Below are 25541 nucleotides of genomic sequence, written 5' to 3'. Positions count from 1 at the left end.
ACGTGGTCTTCTGTCCATACCTTCGTGAGGTATTACAGGTTTGACACCTTCGCCTCTCAGGATGCTTCCTTCGGGCGGCGGATTCTCCTTTCTGCACAGGAGCGTCCCCACCCTTAAAGGATACTGCTTTGGGACATCCCCAAGGTATCCTGTGGATACCCTATGGACCCTGAAGTAGAAAATATGAGATATGGTAAGAACTTACCCTTGTTATCTCTATTTCTACGAAGTCCATAGGGTTCCACAGGACTCCTGCCCTGTCGCACCTGTGCTGCAGATGGGCTTTGCTCTGGTCACCGGTTTTCCGTCTCCCTCTGGTGAGAATGTGATTCTTGTATGTGTCCAGATCTTTGTTCTCTCTCTTCCTTCTCCTCCTCCGGCCTATGGCTTGGTAACTAACTGAGGTGCCTTGGCTCGGGGGCGGGGTATAGGAGGGGGACCTAGTGCATCCTGGGAGGCTGAAAGCTTAACTCTTTGGTGCCCTGCGACTGACGTCACACCTATACCCCCCAAGGTATCCTGTGGAACCCTATGGACTTCGTAGAAATAGAGATAACAAGGGTAAGTTCTTACCATATCTCATATTATCGCTAGTAATAATACAGGGACATTACTGGGGAGGTGAGGGCTTATGGGAGTGTCACAGTGACATCATTCTTATCACTAGTAATAATACAGGGACATGACTGGGGAGGTGAGGGCTTATGGGAATGTTACAGTGATATAATTCTTATCGCTAGTAATAATACACGGACATGACTGGGGAGGTGGGGGCTTATGGGAGTGTCACAGTGACATCATTCTTATCGCTAGTAATAATACAGGGACATGACTGGGGAGGTTAGGGCTTATGGGAGTGTCACAGTGACATCATTCTTATCACTAGTAATAATACAGGGACATGACTGGGGAGGTGAGGTCTTATGGGAGTGTCACAGTGACATCATTCTTATCGCTAGTAATAATACAGGGACATGACTGGGGAGGTGAGATCTTATGGGAGTGTCACAGTGACATCATTCTTATCGCTAGTATTAATACAGGGATATGACTGGGGAGGTGAGGGCTTATGGGAGTGTCACAGTGACATCATTCTTATCGCTAGTATTAATACAGGGATATGACTGGGGTGGTGAGGTCGTATGGGAGTGTCACAGTGACATCATTCTTATCACTAGTAATAATACAGGGATATGACTGGGGAGGTGAGGTCTTATGGGGATGTCACAGTGATGTCATTCTTAGCACTAGTAATAATACAGGGACATGACTGGGGAGGTGAGGGCTTATGGAAATGTCACAGTGACATCATACTTATCACTAGTAATAATACAGGGATATGACTGGGGATGGTGAGGTCTTATGGGGATGTCACAGTGATGTCATTCTTAGCACTAGTAATAATACAGGGACATGACTGGGGAGGTGAGGGCTTATGGAAATGTCACAGTGACATCATACTTATCACTAGTAATAATACAGGGATATGACTGGGGAGGTGAGGTCTTATGGGGATGTCACAGTGATGTCATTCTTAGCACTAGTAATAATACAGGGACATGACTGGGGAGGTGAGGTCTTATGGGAGTGTCACAGTGACATCATTCTTATCGCTAGTAATAATACAGGGACATGACTGGGGAGGTGAGGGCTTATGGAAATGTCACAGTGACATCATACTTATCACTAGTAATAATACAGGGACATGACTGGGGTGGTGAGGTCGTATGGGAGTGTCACAGTGACATCATTCTTATCACTAGTAATAATACAGGGATATGACTGGGGAGGTGAGGTCTTATGGGGATGTCACAGTGATGTCATTCTTAGCACTAGTAATAATACAGGGACATGACTGGGGAGGTGAGGGCTTATGGAAATGTCACAGTGACATCATACTTATCACTAGTAATAATACAGGGATATGACTGGGGAGGTGAGGTCCTATGGGGATGTCACAGTGATGTCATTCTTAGCACTAGTAATAATACAGGGACATGACTGGGGAGGTGAGGGCTTATGGAAATGTCACAGTGACATCATACTTAACACTAGTAATAATACAGGGACATGACTGGGGTGGTGAGGTCGTATGGGAATGACACAGTGACATCATTCTTATTGTTAGTAATAATACAGGGACATGACTGGGGAAACAGTGACATCATTCTTATTGCTTAAAATGTATCAGTCCTGTAATATGCAGAAAGGTTGTGATATATATTATACTGGCTGATGTACCTGGTTTCAACTGGGTAGACCTTAGATATTTTCTGTTTCCATTTTCTTCTCTTTACTTCAGTAACACATTAATCCTTCACCTCTATAGTAATACCTCACTGCTATAGTAAGACATTACCCTCCCTCACCTGTGTACTAACACATTTCACTCCCTTTCCTCTGTAGTAACACATTTCCCTCCCTCGCCCGTGTTGTAACACATATCCCCTCCCTCACACTGTAGTAACACATTACCCTCACTCACACCTGTAATAACTTGTTCCCCTCCATCACTTCTAGAGTAACAAATTCCGCTTCCTGACCTCTGTAGTAACACATTCCTCTCCTTCGCCCGTGTTGTAACACATATCCTTCGTTTACTCCATAGTAACACATTTGACATTCCCCTCCCTCACCTGTGTAGTAACAGATTTTCCTCTCTCACCTCTGTAGTAACACGTTCCCTTCCCTCACTATACAACTAAGGGAGCCACACCAACTGCCAGTGATGTTTGGCAGCACTTGGAGTGACAGTTGGTGTTTGAATATGATCTGTGCTGCAGCCACGAAGAGACAGTCAGTCAGGACATTGCACAGGGGGAGGAAACATTTTAGCCCTTTTCACCCTCTTAGAAGTCTAATTTAAATAAATCCCTTCTTAGTGGGCATCTACGTCATGGAAGGAATTTACTCCCCAATTTTCATGTTTCTAGGGCCAGGGGTTTGGGCTGAGTGTTGATGAGTCAGTCAGTGACACAATTTGTTTTTCTGTCACTGTTAAGCTGCGTATCCACTAGACGATATAATGAACGATAATGATATTGTTATCTTTCAATCGTTCATTATATCGTCCAGTGGATATGCCATCAACGGCATTGACGACGCTCATCGCCTGAACGAGATCGTCAGGTTGTGCAGGTTCGGGGATGAGGGAGGGTGCCGGCCATGAACAATATCGTGAATGATATCGTTCAGTGTGTGTGTTCAAAGTCATTAAGGACGCCGAGCACACCCCTGCCGGAGACACACTACACAAAATCGCTCATGGAGCGATATCGTTTAGTGGATATGCAACATTACTGTACATTGATGACATATTTGGTATTTTCAGCATTTTTTGTATATCTGGGTGTAATTTCATCTAAAGGTGGCCACACACACAGTGATCTGCACACGATCAGCGGATGTGCACGATTTGTGTACGATTGCCCTTGAAACTCTCCCCGGCAGCTCTGCACACGATCTGCACACGATTTGGTGTCCAATCTTCATACGATCTCTCCTGCATCCAGACTGTCACAGTATATTGTGTCCTAGATTGTCAGATCTGCCCTACTGCACGGCAGATCTGATGATGCGATGTGCGACCAGCGGGGACGCGCATCGCATCGTGAAAGTGAGTGGGGACTCAGGATTTACTAAGGATTTGGCCATATTTTACACGATCTGTCGTTCCAGTGTGTCGGAATCGGCCAGATCGGGTAACATATCGCTATGTGTGTGGCCAGCATAAAACATCAATGGTGTCTACTGTCCTGGCTGTCACGATCAGGGCTGACAGGCTGCCGAGATCGCGGTCCTCACCGCTCCAGGCGCTCTGGCGCGGCATCTCCGGCGTGGGGTGCAGGGTCCTGGAGAGCAGCGCTGGGTACTGTGAGCCTCCGCAGACTAAGGGCTTCCATCTGGAGGCAGGTGAGAGGGGATGAGACTGAAAGCGCTTCCGCACGGTGACCACTGGGCGCGGCCATCTTGGATTTGGGTCACATGTTGATTTGGGCCAATCAGGTAACAGCCTGGGCTAGGGAGGCTAGCAGCCAATCCTGCACTACCTGAGGGTACTAAAGGGCTGTCAAGAGGCTCCTTAGTTGCCAGTGCAACGTCTATCACAGCGTATGCTGTGAGCTAGTTCTCTGTGCTCCCTTGCTCCTTAAAGTGCCATCGCTCCAGTGTGTTTCTGTAGTTTCACCTCTCAGCCTTGGTGCGGTTCTGCTCCTGTCTCCTGACACCGGCTACCCGCTATTTGCCCAGCCTACCCCGGTTCTCTGAGTACCGCCAGTGTCTCCCAGCTTTGTCTCACCCCGTCGTGTGTACCATTCCTTCATGAGTTATACCCCCCTAAGACCAGCTGCTTTCAAGTACCAGCAAACGAACCCTCACTCGCCATCCGACTCCACTCCGGGTCCAGGCGCACGCCAAGCCGTGACACTGGCCTTTCTATAAGAGTATAAAATAGAGAAGGACTTATTATGCACAGAATAAAACAATGGGCGCTATGTTAATTAATAACTAGAAATGAAGATGTGTATAGTAGGTAGCTCCTGCCTTTAATGAGCAGATCTTGCAGCAAATGACACTGGTAGATATAGAGATATATAGATGCTGCTATCATGGTCATTTATTAATTTCACTTGACTTGATTCACATATATAAAAATGCATGAAGTGAATACACATACAGTACTGTGCAAAAGGTTTAGGCAGGTGTGGGGAAAATGCTACAAAGTAAGAACGCTTTCACACATAGAAGCCTTTATAGTTTATTTTTATCAATTACCAAACTGCAAAGCGAATGAACAGAAGAGAAATCTAAATCAAATCAATATTTGGTGTGACCTCACTTTGCCTTCAAAACAGCATCAATTCTTCTAGGTACACTTGCACAGTTTTTGAAGGAACTCGGCAGAGGGGTTGTTCCAAACATGCTGAGAATAAAACAAGAGATATGGTAAGAACTTACCTTTGTTATCTCTGTTTCTACGAAGTCCATAGGGTCCACAGGGTTGACCTTGGGGTATAGCTGGATCTGGATTCATGGACACCACGCAGTTAAAGCTTTAGCTGCTCCCAGGATGCACTTGGGTCCGTCCTCCTCTATACCCCGCCCCCGGCCACAGCACCTCAGTTGGTAAGCAGCCAAGGCCGGAGGAGGAGACTAAACAGAGAGAAGGAAGACTGGAACACACAAGAAACCATACTCACAGAAATGGGAGACGGAAAACCGGTGACCAGCCACACAGCCCATTTGAAGCCAGGTGCGTCAGGGCGGGCGCCCTGTGGACCCTATGGACTTCGTAGAAACAGAGATAACAAAGGTAAGTTCTTACCATATCTCTTGTTTTCTACTTCAGGGTCCATAGGGGGTCCACAGGGTTGACCTTGGGGATGTCCCAAAGCAGTACAACTAAGGGCGGGGACGCTCCTGTGCTGAAAGGAGTACCCGGCGCCCAAAGGATGCATCCTGAGAGGCAAAGGTGTCAAACGCATAGAACCTCAAAAACGTTTGAATTGAAGACCAAGTGGCCGCCTTACACAGCTGAACAGCAGAAGCGCCACGTCTAGCAGCCCAAGAGGGACCCACAGAACGAGTGGAATGAGCCTTAACAGAGGCTGGCACAGGTAAGCCCTCCTGTGCATAAGCCTCACAAATAACGGAACGAAGCCAACGGGCTAACGTTTGTTTGTTGGCAGGCCAACCCCTCTTGTGAAAACCAAAGAGGATAAACAAGGAATCAGACTTCCTAACCGAAGCCGTCCGGTCTACATAAATTCTAAGCGCCCGGACCACATCTAAGGAAGTCTCACCAGCTGAAAGATCAGGGGACTGAAAAGCTGGCACAACAAGTTCCTGATTAATATGGAACTTCGAGACCACTTTGGGCAAAAACTCAGGACGAGTGCGGAGCACCGCTCTGTCCTGGTGAAAAATCAGGAAAGGAGGGCGACAGGAAAGCGCCCCCAATTCAGACCCCCTCCTGGCCGAAGCAATTGCCAGGAGAAAAACCGTCTTAAATGTCAGCCACTTGAGCTCCACCGCCTCAAGAGGCTCAAACGGAGGACCCTGCAGGACCCGTAGCACCACCGCCAAGTCCCAAGGAGCCACAGGAGGCACAAAGGGAGGCTGGATCCTGAGAACACCTTGGAAAAAGGTGTGAACGTCTGGTAGTATTGCAATCCACCGTTGAAACCACACGGACAAGGCGGACACATGAACCTTCAGAGATGCAAGGCGTAAGCCGAGATCCAATCCTGACTGAAGAAATTCCAAGATCCTAGAAACTCGGAACACCTGAGGATCATAATGTCTGGACTCACAACACTGAAAGTAAGTGTGCCACACTCTGTGATAAATCCGTGCTGAAGCAGGCTTGCGTGCCCTGAGCATGGTACCAATAACCGAACTGGAGAAGCCCCGAGACCTCAAGACGGCTGTCTCAAGAGCCACGCCGTCAAAGACAGCCGACCCAGATCCGGGTAAAGGCAGGGCCCCTGAGACAACAGGTCCCGACGTTGAGGAAGAAGGTACGGAGCGTCGATGGAGAGGCTCCTGAGATCGGAGTACCAAGGACGTCTGGGCCACGCCGGAGCTACCAGCACGAGCATGCCGCCGTCCTGCTTGAATTTCCGCAGAACCCGAGGAAGCAGGGATATCGGAGGAAACAGATACGCCAGGTGAAACGTCCATTTCACCGATAGCGCGTCCACCAGACTTGCACCTGCGTCTCTTGTCCTTGACCCGTAAACGGGCAACTTGTGATTGTGACGGGAGGCCATCAAGTCCAGCTCCGGCAGCCCCCACCTGTCCACGAGTAGCTGAAACACCTCTGGGTGAAGCGACCATTCCCCGGGATGCACATCGTGACGGCTGAGGAAGTCCGCCTCCCAATTGAGGACTCCGGGGATGAAGACCGCCGAGATCGCTGGAATGTGACCCTCCGCCCAAGTCAGGATACGAGACACCTCCGACATCGCTGCCTGACTGCGAGTTCCGCCTTGGTGATTGATATACGCCACCGTGGTGGCGTTGTCGGACTGCACCTGTACCGCCCTTCCGTGAAGAGCGGGGCCGGACGACTGCAGGGCCCTGTATACTGCCCGCAGTTCCAGGATGTTGATGGGGAGAAGTGCTTCTTCCGCTGACCAACGACCCTGAAGCGACAAAGAGCCGGTCACTGCCCCCCAACCCCGGAGACTGGCATCCGTCGTGAGCAGGACCCAGTCCGGGATCCAAAATGGGCGCCCCTCGACCAGATGAGCTGTCTGAAGCCACCAAGCCAAAGATAGCCGAACGTCCGGAGACAACACCAGCACCTGAGAGCGGATCCGGTGAGGTAACCCGTTCCATTCTGATAGAATCAGCCCCTGCAGGGGCCGGGAATGGAACTGGGCAAATTTCACCATGTCGAATGTCGACACCATGGACCCCAGAACTCTCATAGCCGAATGGACCGACAGGCGGCAACGGCTCAGGCAACTGCGTATCCGCAGCTGTAGGGAGGCGACCTTCTCTGGAGTCAGGAAGATCCTTTGCTGACGCGAATCCAGCAGGGCTCCCAAATGAGCCATCCGCTGTGATGGAATCAGGGAGGACTTTTTCCAATTTATCAACCACCCGTGCGCTTGCAGGCAAGCGATCGTCAGGTGGAGATGTTGAAGCAGTACCTCCGGGGAGCTCGCCAGCAACAGGAGGTCGTCCAGGTACGGCAGCAGCCGTACATTCTGGTTCCGAAGATGTGCGGCCATGACCGCCATAATCTTCGTGAACACCCTCGGTGCCGTGGAGAGACCAAAGGGTAGCGCCCGGAACTGATAGTGGTGTTGAAGGATAGCGAACCTCAGATACCGCTGATGTGAAGATGCTATCGGAACATGGAGGTAGGCGTCCTGGATGTCCAGGGACACCATGTAATCCCCCGGTTCCATCGCCAGAATGATGGAACGTAACGTTTCCATCCTGAACTTGGGAACTCTGAGGAATTTGTTCAGAGACTTCAAGTTGAGGATAGGGCGATGAGAACCATTGGGTTTCTGCACCAGAAACAGAGACGAATAATACCCCGTCCCTCGTTGTGATAGAGGAACGGGAACAATGACCCCTGCTTTCAGCAAGGACTCTATAGCCTCCTGAACCTGTAACGCCTTGGTCTTGTCCTGAGAAGGACTTGTGCAGAAAAACTGGTGGGGTGGTCTGTGCCGAAAAGACAGGGCGTACCCCTGGGAGACCACTTCTCGAACCCAGGCATCCGTGGTGGTATTGTGCCAGCACTGGGCAAATAGAAGAAGTCGGCCTCCCACTCTGAGGTCCCCCAGAGGGAGGCCCGTCCCATCCGGCCGAAGGTTTATCTTCCTGCTTGGAAGAAGGGCGCCGAGCACTCCAGGCTTGCTTCTTGGGTTTAGAGGCCGTCTTACTCGCAGACTGTCTCGGGAAGGACTGACCTTTCGCCTTACCCTCAACCCGAAAGGAACGAAAAGCCGAACTCCGAACCTTAGCAGGCAGTGCCGCCGAAGGGAGGAAGGCCGACTTGGATTTAGCCAGGGTGTCCACTATTTTGTCCAAGTCCGGACCAAATAGTAATTCCCCATTGAAAGGTAAGGCCTCCAGACCTTTCTTTGAATCAGAGTCCGCTCTCCAGGACCGCAACCATAAGGATCGGCGGGCAGACACCGCTGCAGCCGATACCCGCGAGGTCAGCAGACTAGCATCTAAAGAAGCTTCTCCAATGTAAGAAGCAGCGTCCCTCATTTGTCCCAACAACGCCCGCTGGACATCCGGAGCGTCGTCCGGGAAGGTATCTTCCAATGCATTGGCCCACCCCTCAATGGCCTTGGCCACCCAGGAGATGGCCATGGACGGTCGGGCCACCGCCCCGGAGAGGGAGTAAATAGACTTTAAGCAAGTCTCAACTTTCCTGTCCGTGGGATCCTTCAGCGAGGATATCGACGGTAATGGTAAGGTGGCGCCCCGAGTTAAACGGGTGACATGGGAATCCACCGCCGGTGGAGTTTCCCATTTTTTACAATGTGCCTCAGGGAAGGGGTAATTAGAAGCCAACCGCTTCTGAGGAAGGAATCTCTTACTGGGCGCCTGCCAAGCTACCGCCATATTATCCGTCAACTGATCCGACAGGGGAAACACCGCAGAAGCCACCTTAGTTTTTTTGAAACTAGGAAACTTCGACTTAGGAACCGGTGCCTCATCCTCTATAAGAAGAATAGCTCGCACCGCCCTAACTAGTGCTCGCACATTAATGGACGACTTGGCATCCATTTCCTGGACCGAGGCGTCCGAGTCAGTGTCATCAGGGACCTCCCCATCATCTGAGGAACCCTCTGAGTCCGATACCTGAGCAGCCCGTGTCATGAGTGGGCGTTTTGAAATCCTAGAAGGCATGTCAGTCTGCAACATTGACTGAAAAGCTGAGGAAGCGGCCGCCAAATTTTGCACGGAGTTGGAGAGCACATCCACCCAGGGTGGAGGAGTCACCATAGGGGCCTGAAAAGGTACCACAGGCTGCTGCGGCACAGGGGAAGCCTGTATATACATAGGCAACCCCGCATAGGGACCCACCGACTGAGACCCAGGAGGACTCCGCAATAACTGCGGGACACCCGGGGAATGGGGGATGGTCGGCTGGGACAACGACCTAGTAGGGAGAGCAGTCGGGACCGACAGACGGTCCGCAATAGACACCAGCACTTGAGAAAACATCGCCCACGGTGGTTCCTGCGCCAGAGAAGGTCTGGATGGGCCAGGAGCCACCTGGCATCGACTACACAGGCCATCCTGTGACAAATCCTCCCTATCTACTCCTGCAGAACAGCGTCCGCAGGAGGCCAACACCGGAGCCACTGAGCGCTCAACCTCCTCGTCTGACATGACAGAATATATTATATATCTGGCACCAGGGTAGAAGTAAAACGCACTCACCGGTGTGCTGAACAACAGCCCACAATATGGCACTGAGTAGCACACAACTGTATGTGACGGACCTCACAAATACGTGATCTATATAAGTGAGGTCAGTAGAAACGCCCCTCCCCCACACACCTGTAGGGCTTGTAGGAGAAGTAAAGGGATAGGTATAAGCTGACAGTAAGTAGAAAATAAGCACAGACAGGCAGCACTAGCAAAAGTCACATACCATGCAGGAAGATATACTCACTGCACCTTTCCACTACAATCAACCTGCCCAGATTCAGTGTCTGGGAGGGCTATAGTGCTGTGTACGCTGTCCTTAATCAGGGGAGAGGTACACAGGGGGACCGGTCCGCGTGCTCCCTGAAGATCTGCGCTGCCACTGTGAGAAAATGGCCACTGGAGACCTCAGAGGAGGAGTGGCCGAGTAGCTGCAGCTCAGCGACGCCAGACTCCGTGCTGAAAGGCGCGCTGAGCTGAGGGGAGGAGCCGCTGACAGGAAAGGCTTCCTCCCCTGGCTAGCATATTAACCCCAGGGCTTGCCGGCATCCCGCTTGCCATATATCCCTGGTGGTCTAGTGGTCCCATGGGTTATTCCTCCTCAGAGGGGGAGCCCGCCGCCACCGCTAGCGGCCCCCGGTCTGTCCCCTAGGACCGGGGGCAAAGGACTGCATCTGCAGGCAAAACCCGCGAGCCGCCGCTAATCGGCGACTCGCGGCTTACCTTGTCCCCGGCGACTCCGGCAGCAGTCCAGGGAGGGACCCAGAGTCCGGCTAGTACGGACTCTGGCCTCCCGCCGCGATCCCCAGTGCAGTACTGGCGTCGCGGCGCCAGCGGGGAAGGAGAGCGGCAGCGTGGGCGTCTGCATAGACAGCCCGTCGCTGCCACACTAGAGCCTCTGTTTTAAAATAAAAATCTAACAGGCTCTTTTTTTTTTTAAATAAAAATAGAAAGCTTTTGGGGGCTGCTCCTGCAGCCCCCCTGCGCAGGTGACCCGACTCCGGCCGGGCACCAACTCAAACTGAGGTGCTGTGGCCGGGGGCGGGGTATAGAGGAGGACGGACCCAAGTGCATCCTGGGAGCAGCTAAAGCTTTAACTGCGTGGTGCCCATGGATCCAGATCCAGCTATACCCCAAGGTCAACCCTGTGGACCCCCTATGGACCCTGAAGTAGAAACTATTAATGCTACTATTTGTGAAAATATTCTTTACTTTGCAGCGTTCTTTCCACACCTGCCTAAAACGTTTGCACAGTACCGTATGTAACTGAAATAGAAATGCAGTAAATTAGAACATATAATATAATTTAATTAAATCTGTGGCCACATAACCAAAAAATAAAACAGAAGTGACTGCATAAAGCAGACTTGTATGGCTGACAGCTGCTGTCTGGGTGGGGGCAGGAAGTGCACAGTCTCCCTAATAATGTGGTATTAGAGGGCGAGTCTTAGACACGTACTGCTTAGACAGCTGTAATCAGTGGTATTTGTTACAGGCCGGTAATCACTGTAATATTCTGCGTTATTTTACTGCCCACCTGATCCGGTCTATTAAACATGCAGCATAGCTCGTCAGGGAAGTTCCTAATATACAGACAGAATATCCCACAGCACACACGTCACCGACAGCACAATGTGCTCACAGATATCAGCTTCTCCAAGCCTCAAGCAGCCTGGTACTATATCCAGCAATATCAAGCTTATACAGATCATGGCGGAGCTCAATCTCCACTGTGTCTCTCCACCTGCCGCTCAGTCTCTCATCTGGTGCTGGGCTTATTGATCTCTCGCTCGGCACTCTTGTTTTTTTTTTAGTGCTGCACACTTGTGGCTAATGTTTGGTCTCTCATCCGGCGCTCAGAGGAGTGGTCTCTCACCCGGCGCTCTTGAGTGCTGAACCGGAGAATCGCAACTCCACACGCTGTTGACTCAAACCCAACGGCTTACTTTCCTCCATGCATTTAAATGGAACCGCCTCTTCCTATAGTGGTTTCATTAGATACATGCCCTGCCCTAAATGTGTACTGTATCCTATGTGTGCTGTCTGGTAGACTATATTAAGTACTTACCTCTCATACTATCTTCTGTAGGTCTCCCGTTCTCAGTCCTCTGTCTACTACAGGCCCCTCTATAAAGTCATCTCGCTGTTTCCATTAATTTGATGAAAGCAGATGATAGACCTGTGGGTGCTGGCTGTAGATAGGGGACTCAGAACGATGGGCCCTATGGAGATGTCGAGAGAGGTGACCTCTTGTATTGCTCTCTTTCCCAATACACAGGATTACACAGCACTGATACAGAGATCTGGTGAGTGTGAGATACCCAGGAGCCATCCCCATGTGTCAGGAGGACTAAGCAGGACCCTGAGCTCCATCACGGTGCCTCCACCTCACTTCCTGATACATGAGAGAGACAATGACCAGAAGATCCTGGAACTCACCAACAAGATCATCCGGCTGGTGACGGGAGAGGTGACTGCTGGGAATGGGAGGTTATACAGTAACACCAGGGGATGTGTCTGGGTGATGACTGTGTCACTGTGTGTGTCAGGTTCCCATAAAGTGTCAGGAGGAGCCGGAGAATTCAGAAGGTCACCAAGATCTGTATGAGGATGTGAGGATGGAGAATCACTGGCCCCTCTCATCACTGGGTAAGTGGGGACTTTCATTTACTGTAAACGGGGGAGCGGATTTGGGGGTCACCTAGACACACTCATTATGTACAATGTACTCAGTCACCATGTGTCTCCTACAGATGGACCCAGCAGCAGAAACCCCCCAGACAGAGATCTCCGCCATCGTCAGTCACAGGATGGTACAGAGGGAAATCACAGGACCACACAGGAGGATCAGGTAGGGGGGATTATAGGGTCTCTCCAAACTCCAAAGTGACTTTTTATTATATGATCTGTTGGAGAAGCTGCCTAAATTGTATACACTATTGTTTCTTAATTTTCATATATTCAGATATAATTACATTTGAAATGAGATCCCCCATAGAGTAACATGTAACAAGTAAATAGGATGGACGTTATACCCTTATGGTGAAATAGGAGACAGTGAGTGTTAGGTAACAGTATCCGATTGTGGCAAAATGGCCAGTTCCTCGTGAATTGCAAATTACTGTACGTCATAGGGTAAACCCTTGGCCAAGCCGCCATTTAGAAGACACACGACACCACAAAGTCACCTCCCTGATTTCTTCCATGTTCTGTATAGTAATCGCTGGAGGCAATAAGCCCCTAGTGCACAAGTGGCAGAAAGCGTGCTGAGATATAGAGGTGTTAGTGACCGGCAATATGGCTGCTTTATATTACATGTACTTGGTGTGACCCGGTGCTGGTTTCTATTGTGATCAGGAGAAGCTGCCACCAATATCTTGTGACTGTTATTATATCTGTGTATCTATCTCTGTGTATACACAATAGGGACCTACGCTGATGTTATTACTCTCCTCTTGTTATGGGATTATTAGTCTTATGTTATATTTATTGTGTCTGGGATAATAAGACTGACGTCCTGACTGTTATTATATCTGTGTATCTATCTCTGTGTGTATACACAATAGGGACCTACGCTGATGTTATTACTCTCTGCTTGTTATGGGATTATTAGTTTTATGTTATATTTATTGTTTCTGGGATAATAAGACTGACGTCCTGACTGTTATTATATCTGTGTATCTATCTCTGTGTATACACAATAGGGACCTATGCTGATGTTATTACTCTCTGCTTGTTATGGAATTATTAGTCTTATGTTATATTTATTGTTTCTGGGATAATAAGACTGACGTACTGACTGTTATTATATCTGTGTATCTATCTCTGTGTGTATACACAATAGGGACCTACGCTGATGTTATTACTCTCCTCTTGTTATGGGATTATTAGTCTTATGTTATATTTATTGTGTCTGGGATAATAAGACTGACGTCCTGACTGTTATTATATCTGTGTATCTATCTCTGTGTGTATACACAATAGGGACCTACGCTGATGTTATTACTCTCTGCTTGTTATGGGATTATTAGTCTTATGTTATATTTATTGTTTCTGGGATAATAAGACTGACGTCCTGACTGTTATTATATCTGTGTATCTATCTCTGTGTATACACAATAGGGACCTATGCTGATGTTATTACTCTCTGCTTGTTATGGAATTATTAGTCTTATGTTATATTTATTGTTTCTGGGATAATAAGACTGACGTACTGACTGTTATTATATCTGTGTAGCTATCTCTGTGTGTATACACAATAGGGACCTACGCTGATGTTATTACTCTCCTCTTGTTATGGGATTATTAGTTTTATGTTATATTTATTGTTTCTGGGATAATAAGACTGACGTCCTGACTGTTATTATATCTGTGTATCTATCTCTGTGTGTATACACAATAGGGACCTATGCTGATGTTATTACTCTCCTCTTGTTATAGTATTATTAGTCTTATGTTATATTTATTGTGTCTGGGATAATAAGACTGACGTCCTGACTGTTATTATATCTGTGTATCTATCTCTGTGTGTATACACAATAGGGACCTACGCTGATGTTATTACTCTCCTCTTGTTATAGTATTATTAGTCTTATATTATATTTATTGTGTCTGGGATAATAAGACTGACGTCCTGACTGTTATTATATCTGTGTATCTATCTCTGTGTGTATACACAATAGGGACCTATACTGATGTTATTACTCTCCGCTTGTTATGGGATTATTAGTCTTATGTTATATTTATTGTGTCTGGGATAATAAGACTGACGTCCTGACTGTTATTATATCTGTGTATATATCTCTGTGTGTATACACAATAGGGACCTACGCTGATGTTATTACTCTCTGCTTGTTATGGGATTATTAGTCTTATGTTATATTTATTGTTTCTGGGATAATAAGACTGACGTCCTGACTGTTATTATATCTGTGTATCTATCTCTGTGTGTATACACAATAGGGACCTACGCTGATGTTATTACTCTACTCTTGTTATGGGATTATTATTCTTATGTTATATTTATTGTGTCTGGGATAATAAGACTGACGTCCTGACTATTATTATATCTGTGTATCTATCTCTGTGTGTATACACAATAGGGACCTACGCTGATGTTATTACTCTCTGCTTGTTATGGGATTATTAGTCTTATGTTATATTTATTGTTTCTGGGATAATAAGACTGACGTCCTGACTGTTATTATATCTGTGTATCTATCTCTGTGTGTATACACAATAGGGACCTACGCTGATGTTATTACTCTCCTCTTGTTATGGAATTATTAGTCTTATGTTATATTTATTGTGTCTGGGATTATTAGACTGACGTCCTGACTGTTATTATATCTGTGTATCTATCTCTGTGTATACACAATAGGGACCTATGCTGATGTTATTACTCTCCTCTTGTTATGGGATTATTAGTCTTATGTTATATTTATTGTGTCTGGGATAATAAGACTGACGTCCTGACTATTATTATATCTGTGTATCTATCTCTGTGTGTATACACAATAGGGACCTACGCTGATGTTATTACTCTCTGCTTGTTATGGGATTATTAGTCTTATGTTATATTTATTGTGTCTGGGATAATAAGACTGACGTCCTGACTGTTGTTATGTCTGTGTATCTATCTCTGTGTGTATACACAATAGGGACCTACGCAGATGTTATTACTCTCCTCTTGTTATGGAATTATTAGTCTTATGTTATATTTATTGTGTCTGGGATTATTAGACTGACGTCCTGACTGTTATTATATCTGTGTATCTATCTCTGTGTATACACAATAGGGACCTATGCTGATGTTATTACTCTCCTCTTGTTATGGGATTATTAGTCTTATGTTATATTTATTGTGTCTGGGATTATTAGACTGACGTCCTGACTGCTATTAAAGTAGAATTAGAAGAGGAGGAGGAGGAAGAGACGTATGTGAGGGGTGATCGGCAGTATAAGGAGGAGGAGATCCCTACAGATATCAGCGCAGGTGAGTGATACACTTACTACAGAAGAAAGTCTTATATTCTGTGTATTCAGTCCCTAAAACAATTTCTTATTCTACACCCTCATCTGTCATCTGGATGAAAGGAAGGGGGGAGGGGGATTGGGGGGGGGGCAGGAGTCACCCTGCTCCCTCCCGGTCAGTCTGACTATGCTTTGTATTTACTTACATTTATTTCCAGCAGATGGATGCAGACACAGGAATGTATTGGAGCGACATCTCCTTTTATGTACAGATTTGGGAATAGGCGATAACATCATCAAACAAGAATTTGCAGGAGAAATCCCCGTCACCCTAACTATACATCCATTACCTCCCATAGCGGGTACATCATCGGATCCCACTATTCATGGGACATGTTCCCCTAATAACATAGCTACTGTTACACATAGTACAGCTCATACAGAGGGCACCATCATCCCGCGTTCTGAGGACGGGCAATGGCTTACAGCTACATCCTCTCTCCATATACATCACGGAAGTCACACAGGGGAGAAGACGTTTCCATGCAATGAGTGTGGGAAAAGTTTTAAATACAAATCAAGTCTTGTGGAACATAATAAAACGCACACAGGGGAGAGACCCTTTCCGTGTTCTGAGTGCGGGAAACGTTTTCGGCAGAAATGGAAACTTGTCAACCATCACAGAACGCACACAGGTGAGAGGCCCTTTCCGTGTTCTGAGTGTGGGAAGTGTTTTTCACGGAAATCATGTCTCGTCATACATCAGAGAATGCACACAGGTGAGAAATTATTCCCATGTTGTGAGTGCGGAAAGAGTTTTTCCATGAAATCAAATCTCGTCATACATCAGAGAAGTCACACAGGGGAGAGACCATTTCCGTGTTTTGAGTGCGGAAAACGTTTCACGCAGAAAGCAAAACTTGTCATCCACCACAGAATGCACACAGGGGAGAAGCCATTTTCATGTTCTGTGTGCGGGAGACGATTTGCAAAGAAATACAGTATGGTGAGACATCAGGGAACTCACACGGGTCAGAGATCCTTTCCTGGGATCTGAGTGTAAGAAATGGTCGGATCTTGTTCAGAATCAGAATCGTCGCACAGGACAATGGCAACTGGACATAGAATGCTGCTGCGATACTCTTTAATTATAGTCCGTATTCAATTAGGAGCGAAAAGTCACGCTTGTCAAAAAGCGTTCGCCAATGTTTTCTTTTTGCGCATCCCAGCGTATCGTGCTATTCAATTCCTAGACGTTTTCGCAGGTGCAAAAACTCCATAGGCAGAAACAGGCGAAAAGTTTTCACCACCTCAGAGGCAGGTGAATAGATGTACAAAATCCCTATTTTGCCCTAAAAATGTGGAGACTTGGGGCCTGATTCAGCTTGGACCACAGGCCCTGATTCAGAGCCGGACGCTCTGACAGAGCGCTCGCTTTGAATCAGGGCCGTCTCTCCTACTTTTTGGAGCGGCCTCCTGGCCGCTCGCATAGCTGTGGGTGACCACCCACAGCTACAGCGAGCGGCCAAAATGATGGTCGCGATGGTCAAGACCATCGCGACCATCGGGCTTGCGACGAGACCCTTGCGGTAGGGTCTCGCTGCTGCAAGCCCTGGAGTGCTTCTGGCTCTATCAGAGCCAAAAGCACTCCCACTGACATCACTAGTGATGTCAGTGGGGCCGGCCCCAGACGGTAGGCGTTCCCATGGGAACGCCTCCGTCTGGACAGCCACGCCCCCGGCACGCCCACCAAAGGGGGCGTGCTGTCAATCACCATCGACAGCACGCCCCCTTTGGTGCGAGACCCATAACGACGGCTTGGCCGTCGTTATTCGGGTCTCGCGCTTGCGCACGACGGAGCCGCCTCCGTCGTGTGCATGCGCACTTGGGCAACATTGACCCGCTTGTGAGCGTGTCTGAATCAGTCCCACAGTTGCTAATACGCAAGTGACTGTGTGTTCACACGCCGTTTCAGGCGCGTACATAAATTATCCACTGCGACAGCCTACGCAGCCTGAGTTCTCATAGCGTGCTTGGCTGTTAGCAATTCCTGAGTAAGGTCAGGGCTTGTGCAACTGTGCGTGAGGCTGTGATGGTACTCTATGTTACCGATGGTTTCACTATTCAGCTAAGTATTATAAATGTGTGTAAGGTAAAGTGGGCGTCCCAGTGCAGTGCTGTGAGGGCATAGCGATCACAATGTATTAGCAAAGATTAGCATATCATCGCAGTGGGACTGCGTGCGTATAACAGCTGCGATCGCAGTAGCCATCCAGGCTGAGTCAGGCCCTTGGTTCGGATCATGGAACCCATGTTTCACAATGGATATAAATTGTAAATCTCTTAACTGGTTATAAGGGCTCAGTGTTATTCTCGCCAGGAGCTGGTGTCCGTACACGGTCATTTCACAGCGATGTACACTGAATATTCTATGGCCGGGCGTGAGTAGTACCGCAGTACTGTGTGACAGGGTGTGCGTATATTATTGCGGACTCAGCCGCTAATCGCTGCGCTGGAATGTATGCTGATAAATCTTGAGACTAGGGAGTATGTTTACAAAAGTGCGGGTATTTAGAAGTGGAGCAGTAACCAATCAGTTTCTTGCTATTATCTTCTAGAAGGTGCTAGACAAATGATATGTACTGACTGTGGATAGGGTGAGATTGGGTATATGCTGAATCTCATATGGTTGGGTTTGACAGATTGATATAGTTATATGTCATTATTAGAGAGTAACACACATGGAGATAGGAGTCATAGGGGAGACACAGGAAGAGATATGTACTGTGTGTAAGATTGTTACTGTATGGTGTAAAGATGTGACCTCATACCTAGCGTCTTTGTGACATTTGCCGTGAGACATTAGGCATGACTGAGGTGCTCCAACGCGGGTAACGTAGCAAATCTTACTTTAAATTTTGTGTCTTAGTCACATCTCAAACGCACCGAAAAGCCGCTCACAGTGTCCCAGAGATGCCGGCCTGTGACTTTACCTGCACGAGAATTGGTATGAAACGCGTACAAAGTCCCAGATGGAGCACAACGGAAGGTGGAGCGAGAAGGCCGCTGGTATGGGAGACCTTTATACACATATTTCAGACTGAAACGCACACAGATGTACTAGTACCGCAATCCTCAATGGTCAGTGTACGCCAGCAGTGTAGTTTTGTCGTATCGGTTTGCTTTAACAGCGTGAAAAAGATGCACAGTTTGAGCCTATAAGACGCTTGGCGCGGCCGAGTCGCAGAGACCTTGGCACGCCGAGAAGGACTATATGGTGTGACTGAGCCACAGTGTATGAGAACACATCTGTAGTAACATTGTTGTGTATATATTGTTATTTTATACATAAATACCTTCTACGTGATTGTGGGTTTTCTATGTACAGCCCTGGTACAGTCACTTTTGAGAAAAGGGCTCCATCAGGGTTGTATGTAATGAAGGTGACTGTGGTGTAAATATCACATAAGAGGGTGTAATTAAAGCACAAGGGGGCAAATGTAAGAAAGTATGTTACATGTATTTGGGGTAACTGCACACGTTATTAAAGCAGGGAAATATACAGAATGATGGAGACGCTATGTATGATGTGCAATGCACTGACCATTTTATAGTACTGCTAAATCCATGTCAGCATTAAAAGTCCTGGAACATAATAAACACTCCTGTGTACCAAATACATACATTGAAGTGACCTTATCTGAGGACATATGATCTTGGTACTGGTAGTGATGTCACTTCGTAACGGTGAGTAATTCTTAAGTTCCCAGTGTATGGTTGAAGAGAGAAGGAAATCTATTTAATATAGTAATTTAAACATCAACCCTATAATAACAAAAATACATGTACAATAATTACAAAGACTTAAAGCTACTTTGGACATATATCCAGGACCAGTCCCAGAGTCCTGTTGCTCTTTTTTGCCCTAGCGAGCACTATTGTGCATGAAAATGGGGTACACAGTGGAAAGATGTCCCCTTGTACTAATAGTGGTCCAGATAGTCCAAGAAAACGCAGGCATTATAATAATGCAGCTTTCCGACGCGTTTTGTGCCAATTCCTGGAACTTCCCCAGGGGGTATATATTAACTCACATATGTATTTAGTCCATGAAAAGGTCCCGTGTGAATGTACTTGTGTCAGTACCTATGTAAGCCAACCATTCATGTGTCCACAGTCATTTTCAGCGAGAAGACACAAGAAACTCGCTTTGGTTGCCCTAACCTAAATTTGGTCTATAACGATGGGGCTATGTACAAAATTAATATGCATGTGCCAGCAGGCTATATAAACCAACTGTGAATGCAGCAACATGTGGGAAACCTAACACATTCAGAAATGGAGAAACGCGTACATGGGTTGTTCTACTGCATGGCCATACAAGCCAAACCAGTCTAGAAAAGTATGAATGGAACTTGTTAAAAAAAAAACGCAAGACCAATTGTAAATACAATTAATTTATCAAACAATTAATAAACAATATGTCCCGGGAGCATAAACACATCTATTACACAAAAGGCCACATATAAACAAAACAGGTACAAATATACTCTAAATTCATATAGAGACCTTAATACACACTAAATGTCAGGTATGGTCCTGCAATGTTGATAAAAATTCAAGAAGAACTATACATATACTCACCACTTCTTACAATCTCCGGTGAGATCCGATGGAATTGAAGAAAAGCCGAGTAGGGAGCAGTGGTGCAGGCTCAAATAGATCCGTCTGTGTGGCCAAAATCCCATAAGGCAGACTAGCACATTGGAGTGTTATTATCTGGGGAGCCAGCAGGGCAGTAGCAGATGGTGCATGCACTGAATGGGGAACCGGGCTGATGGAGCTGAGCTCAGACTTCTACCAAGTAATGCCTAACTGTGACCCACTGTGTTGCGATTCTCCGATACCCGACCAAATGGAATTATGCCATGGAATGTCCAGCTCCTGGTAGGTAAAGTTCCAGCTTAGAAACAAATTGGAAGAGCATGAGGGTGCTTAACACGTTTCTCCGACACGTCAGCTTTTTCATAAGGAAAGATAGATGGAAATGACCCCAGGTCCAGGATTATACCTTGTAATTTTATTGTTATATTAAGAACACATAGGGTATGTTGGGTCTTGGTTAGCTAGATGACCAAATATGTGATTTATTTTTTTTCGCCCACTTCATACGAACAACCCTCAACCAGTGTGCTCCCCCCAAATACATCAACAGAACAAACTGCACTCAGAGATTCTTACATCAGTGAACTTCCTCACAGGGTGTTTTGCTAACAATCTACGTTTTTGGGGAACGTATCCCCTACCTCAGGACAGAATAAAACACAATGTAACAAAGTAACATATATATTGTGTAACAGAAACTTACCCTCATACCCAAGCGTATGCGTCCCGTTCCCGCCGGCCGCCCATCCTGCAGGACCATTTCCGGTGACGGCGCCCCCATCGGGCTGGAAGTGACATCATACTGTCAGACCCCAGGACCATGGCAACACCCTAACAACAACATATATCGATAATGTGAACAACAGTACCAGCATGCATAATAATAAAACGGTTTTACATATAAAGCAAACATCCAGTGCAAATAAAGCTCAATACACATTAAAGTGCAAGTACTTAGCAAAAACATATCCAAAATATCTTCTAATATACTTGTTGATATGAGAAAAATACGAGGAAAAAGAATTAACACTATGAAACTATCACCATTTGGTACAGTATGCGGTCAAGAAGCCGGCTTCCGAAATGTTGACCGCCTGCTTCCCGACAGCGTAATCCCGGCATAGGCTTTGAAATGCCGATACCTATGTTAATTCTGACACCGGGCACCAGCCCCACCATCCCGATCGTCCACTACGGGTAAGTAAAACAGCCCGGGGATGGGGGGTTAGGTTTAGGGACCCCCGGGGAGATTTAGGGTCAGGAACCTCCCAGGGAAGGTTAAGGTTTCCTAGGGAAAGGGGGGGTTAGGGTTAGGCACCCCTAAAGGTGGGTCAAGGGTTAGGAATAGTTAAAATACTCACCCGGTCAGGATCTTCACTGTTCTGTCTTCCAACGTCGGTATTACATCCGCCGGGCTTAGGTCATACCGGTTCCATTGGTACACACATAACTATTGTTCATACTTAAAACTATCTGGGAATAGCTAAAAACAACGTAGACTATACAATCCATCTAAAGTGCAGTGTATTAGTGAAATATAGTCTGTGATATAAAATACAAAAAAGGTGCCGCAACCGGAAGTGGTCCAGCAGGTTAGGCAGCCGACGGGACTGGGACGCACATGCTGGAGGATGGGGGTAAGTTTCTGTTACACTCTATATATGTATACCTACCGACATCTGAGATTCCCATTTCTGGGAGAAACACGGGGCTTAGAAGCAGATGGATGGGTCCCTTCATTAAGCCACGCCCATCATGGGAATTAGCAGTGAACAATGCATATTTAATTAGGGGGCTGGGCTAAATGGTGCGATTCTCATAGAATCGCTCCATAAGAATCTGGCGCCTACTCACGGACCCGCAGATCCCAGCGATATTCTGCCCACTTCACTAGGAAGTGGGCAGGCATTGCGGGGGGGGGGGGGGGGGTTACCCAAAAAATCAGGAGCCTCCCGCAGGTCCCGGTAGGGTAGGCAAGTATGTGTATTGCACTTTGTTACAGTGTGTATTATTTGAAACGTAGATTGTTATTAAAACACCTTGTGTGGAAGAGTCTCTCAGTGCCGTGTGTGTGTGTGTATATAATTATATATATACACGGAAAATAGGCGGCAGTCCAGAGGCTTGTATCTTTAGTGAACATTAGTGGTTTTAGTTAATCAACGTTTTGGGGTTCACAACCTCTTCTTCAGGATCCACCTGTCTCATCAATTTACTAGTAACACACAGGTGCCTGCAGTCTTATATTATGTGTTTTGTACCTAGTAACACACAGGTTCCTGCAGTCTTATATTATGTGTTTTGTACCTAGTAACACACAGGTTCCTGCAGTCTTATATTATGTGTTTTGTACCTAGTAACACACAGGTGCCTGCAGTCTTATATTATGTGTTTTGTACCTAGTAACACACAGGTGCCTGCAGTCTTATATTATGTGTTTTGTACCTAGTAACACACAGGTTCCTGCAGTCTTATATTATGTGTTTTGTACCTAGTAACACACAGGTGCCTGCAGTCTTATATTATGTGTTTTGTACCTAGTAACACACAGGTGCCTGCAGTCTTATATTATGTGTTTTGTACCTAGTAACACACAGGTTCCTGCAGTCTTATATTATGTGTTTTGTACCTAGTAACACACAGGTTCCTGCAGTCTTATATTATGTGTTTTGTACCTAGTAACACACAGGTTCCTGCAGTCTTATATTATGTGTTTTGTACCTAGTAACACACAGGTGCCTGCAGTCTTATATTATGTGTTTTGTACCTAGTAACACACAGGTGCCTGCAGTCTTATATTATGTGTTTTGTACCTAGTAACACACAGGTGCCTGCAGTCTTATATTATGTGTTTTGTACCTAGTAACACACAGGTGCCTGCAGTCTTATATTATGTGTTTTGTACCTAGTAACACACAGGTGCCTGCAGTCTTATATTATGTGTTTTGTACCTAGTAACACACAGGTGCCTGCAGTCTTATATTATGTGTTTTGTACCTAGTAACACACAGGTGCCTGCAGTCTTATATTATGTGTTTTGTACCTAGTAACACACAGGTTCCTGCAGTCTTATATTATGTGTTTTGTACCTAGTAACACACAGGTGCCTGCAGTCTTATATTATGTGTTTTGTACCTAGTAACACACAGGTGCCTGCAGTCTTATATTATGTGTTTTGTACCTAGTAACACACAGGTGCCTGCAGTCTTATATTATGTGTTTTGTACCTAGTAACACACAGGTGCCTGCAGTCTTATATTATGTGTTTTGTACCTAGTAACACACAGGTTCCTGCAGTCTTATATTATGTGTTTTGTACCTAGTAACACACAGGTGCCTGCAGTCTTATATTATGTGTTTTGTACCTAGTAACACACAGGTGCCTGCAGTCTTATATTATGTGTTTTGTACCTAGTAACACACAGGTGCCTGCAGTCTTATATTATGTGTTTTGTACCTAGTAACACACAGGTGCCTGCAGTCTTATATTATGTGTTTTGTACCTAGTAACACACAGGTGCCTGCAGTCTTATATTATGTGTTTTGTACCTAGTAACACACAGGTGCCTGCAGTCTTATATTATGTGTTTTGTACCTAGTAACACACAGGTGCCTGCAGTCTTATATTATGTGTTTTGTACCTAGTAACACACAGGTGCCTGCAGTCTTATATTATGTGTTTTGTACCTAGTAACACACAGGTGCCTGCAGTCTTATATTATGTGTTTTGTACCTAGTAACACACAGGTTCCTGCAGTCTTATATTATGTGTTTTGTACCTAGTAACACACAGGTTCCTGCAGTCTTATATTATGTGTTTTGTACCTAGTAACACACATGTGCCTGCAGTCTTATATTATGTGTTTTGTACCTAGTAACACACAGGTTCCTGCAGTCTTATATTATGTGTTTTGTACCTAGTAACACACAGGTGCCTGCAGTCTTATATTATGTGTTTTGTACCTAGTAACACACAGGTTCCTGCAGTCTTATATTATGTGTTTTGTACCTAGTAACACACAGGTTCCTGCAGTCTTATATTATGTGTTTTGTACCTAGTAACACACAGGTGCCTGCAGTCTTATATTATGTGTTTTGTACCTAGTAACACACAGGTGCCTGCAGTCTTATATTATGTGTTTTGTACCTAGTAACACACAGGTTCCTGCAGTCTTATATTATGTGTTTTGTACCTAGTAACACACAGGTGCCTGCAGTCTTATATTATGTGTTTTGTACCTAGTAACACACAGGTGCCTGCAGTCTTATATTATGTGTTTTGTACCTAGTAACACACAGGTTCCTGCAGTCTTATATTATGTGTTTTGTACCTAGTAACACACAGGTTCCTGCAGTCTTATATTATGTGTTTTGTACCTAGTAACACACAGGTGCCTGCAGTCTTATATTATGTGTTTTGTACCTAGTAACACACAGGTGCCTGCAGTCTTATATTATGTGTTTTGTACCTAGTAACACACAGGTTCCTGCAGTCTTATATTATGTGTTTTGTACCTAGTAACACACAGGTGCCTGCAGTCTTATATTATGTGTTTTGTACCTAGTAACACACAGGTTCCTGCAGTCTTATATTATGTGTTTTGTACCTAGTAACACACAGGTTCCTGCAGTCTTATATTATGTGTTTTGTACCTAGTAACACACAGGTTCCTGCAGTCTTATATTATGTGTTTTGTACCTAGTAACACACAGGTGCCTGCAGTCTTATATTATGTGGGAACCCAGGAGCAGAGCACTGTGCACCTGGTGGAAGGAGTCATTTTGGAGGGTAGGAGATATATTTATTACAACACAAAATAGGTACAGTGATCATCTACTATATGCAGAGAAATACCCTGTGCACAACACTGAGCTAGAATGTATCTAATAAAACTACTGTCCTCAATTACCGCAAACATTTATTTGTAGTACAGAACATTGTCAGTAAGGCCTGGCTTATTCTTATTCTCTCGTCATAGTCCTCATAGAGG

At 46.2% G+C, this 25541-nt stretch overlaps 1 protein-coding gene across 3 annotated transcripts in view; it reads left to right on the top strand.

The window, feature by feature from the left end:
* The window catches only part of LOC148506100 (uncharacterized), a 49929-nt gene extending 30402 nt beyond the window's left edge, over positions 1-19527 (top strand). The window contains exons 3-8 of one of the 3 annotated variants that reach the window (XM_088447282.1): positions 12191-12382; positions 12462-12561; positions 12666-12763; positions 15793-15907; positions 16104-16580; positions 18815-19527. In XM_088447282.1, coding sequence (XP_088303408.1) covers positions 12191-12382; positions 12462-12561; positions 12666-12763; positions 15793-15907; positions 16104-16580; positions 18815-19107 — 1275 coding nt within the window. In that variant the 3' untranslated portion in view covers positions 19108-19527. Of the gene's footprint in view, positions 1-12190; positions 12383-12461; positions 12562-12665; positions 12764-15792; positions 15908-16103; positions 17622-18814 lie in introns of those variants that run through there. The other 2 variants (XM_088447280.1, XM_088447279.1) reach the window with 2 other exon arrangements.
* Positions 19528-25541: the final 6014 nt, after the last annotated feature.

Source organism: Taudactylus pleione, unplaced genomic scaffold (genome assembly GCF_031769625.1).
Source record: "Taudactylus pleione unplaced genomic scaffold, aTauple2 ptg000427l, whole genome shotgun sequence".
Classification (NCBI taxonomy): domain Eukaryota; kingdom Metazoa; phylum Chordata; class Amphibia; order Anura; family Myobatrachidae; genus Taudactylus; species Taudactylus pleione.
The sequence above is the reverse complement of the archived record's forward strand: the minus strand, read 5'-3'. Positions and strand labels throughout refer to the sequence as shown.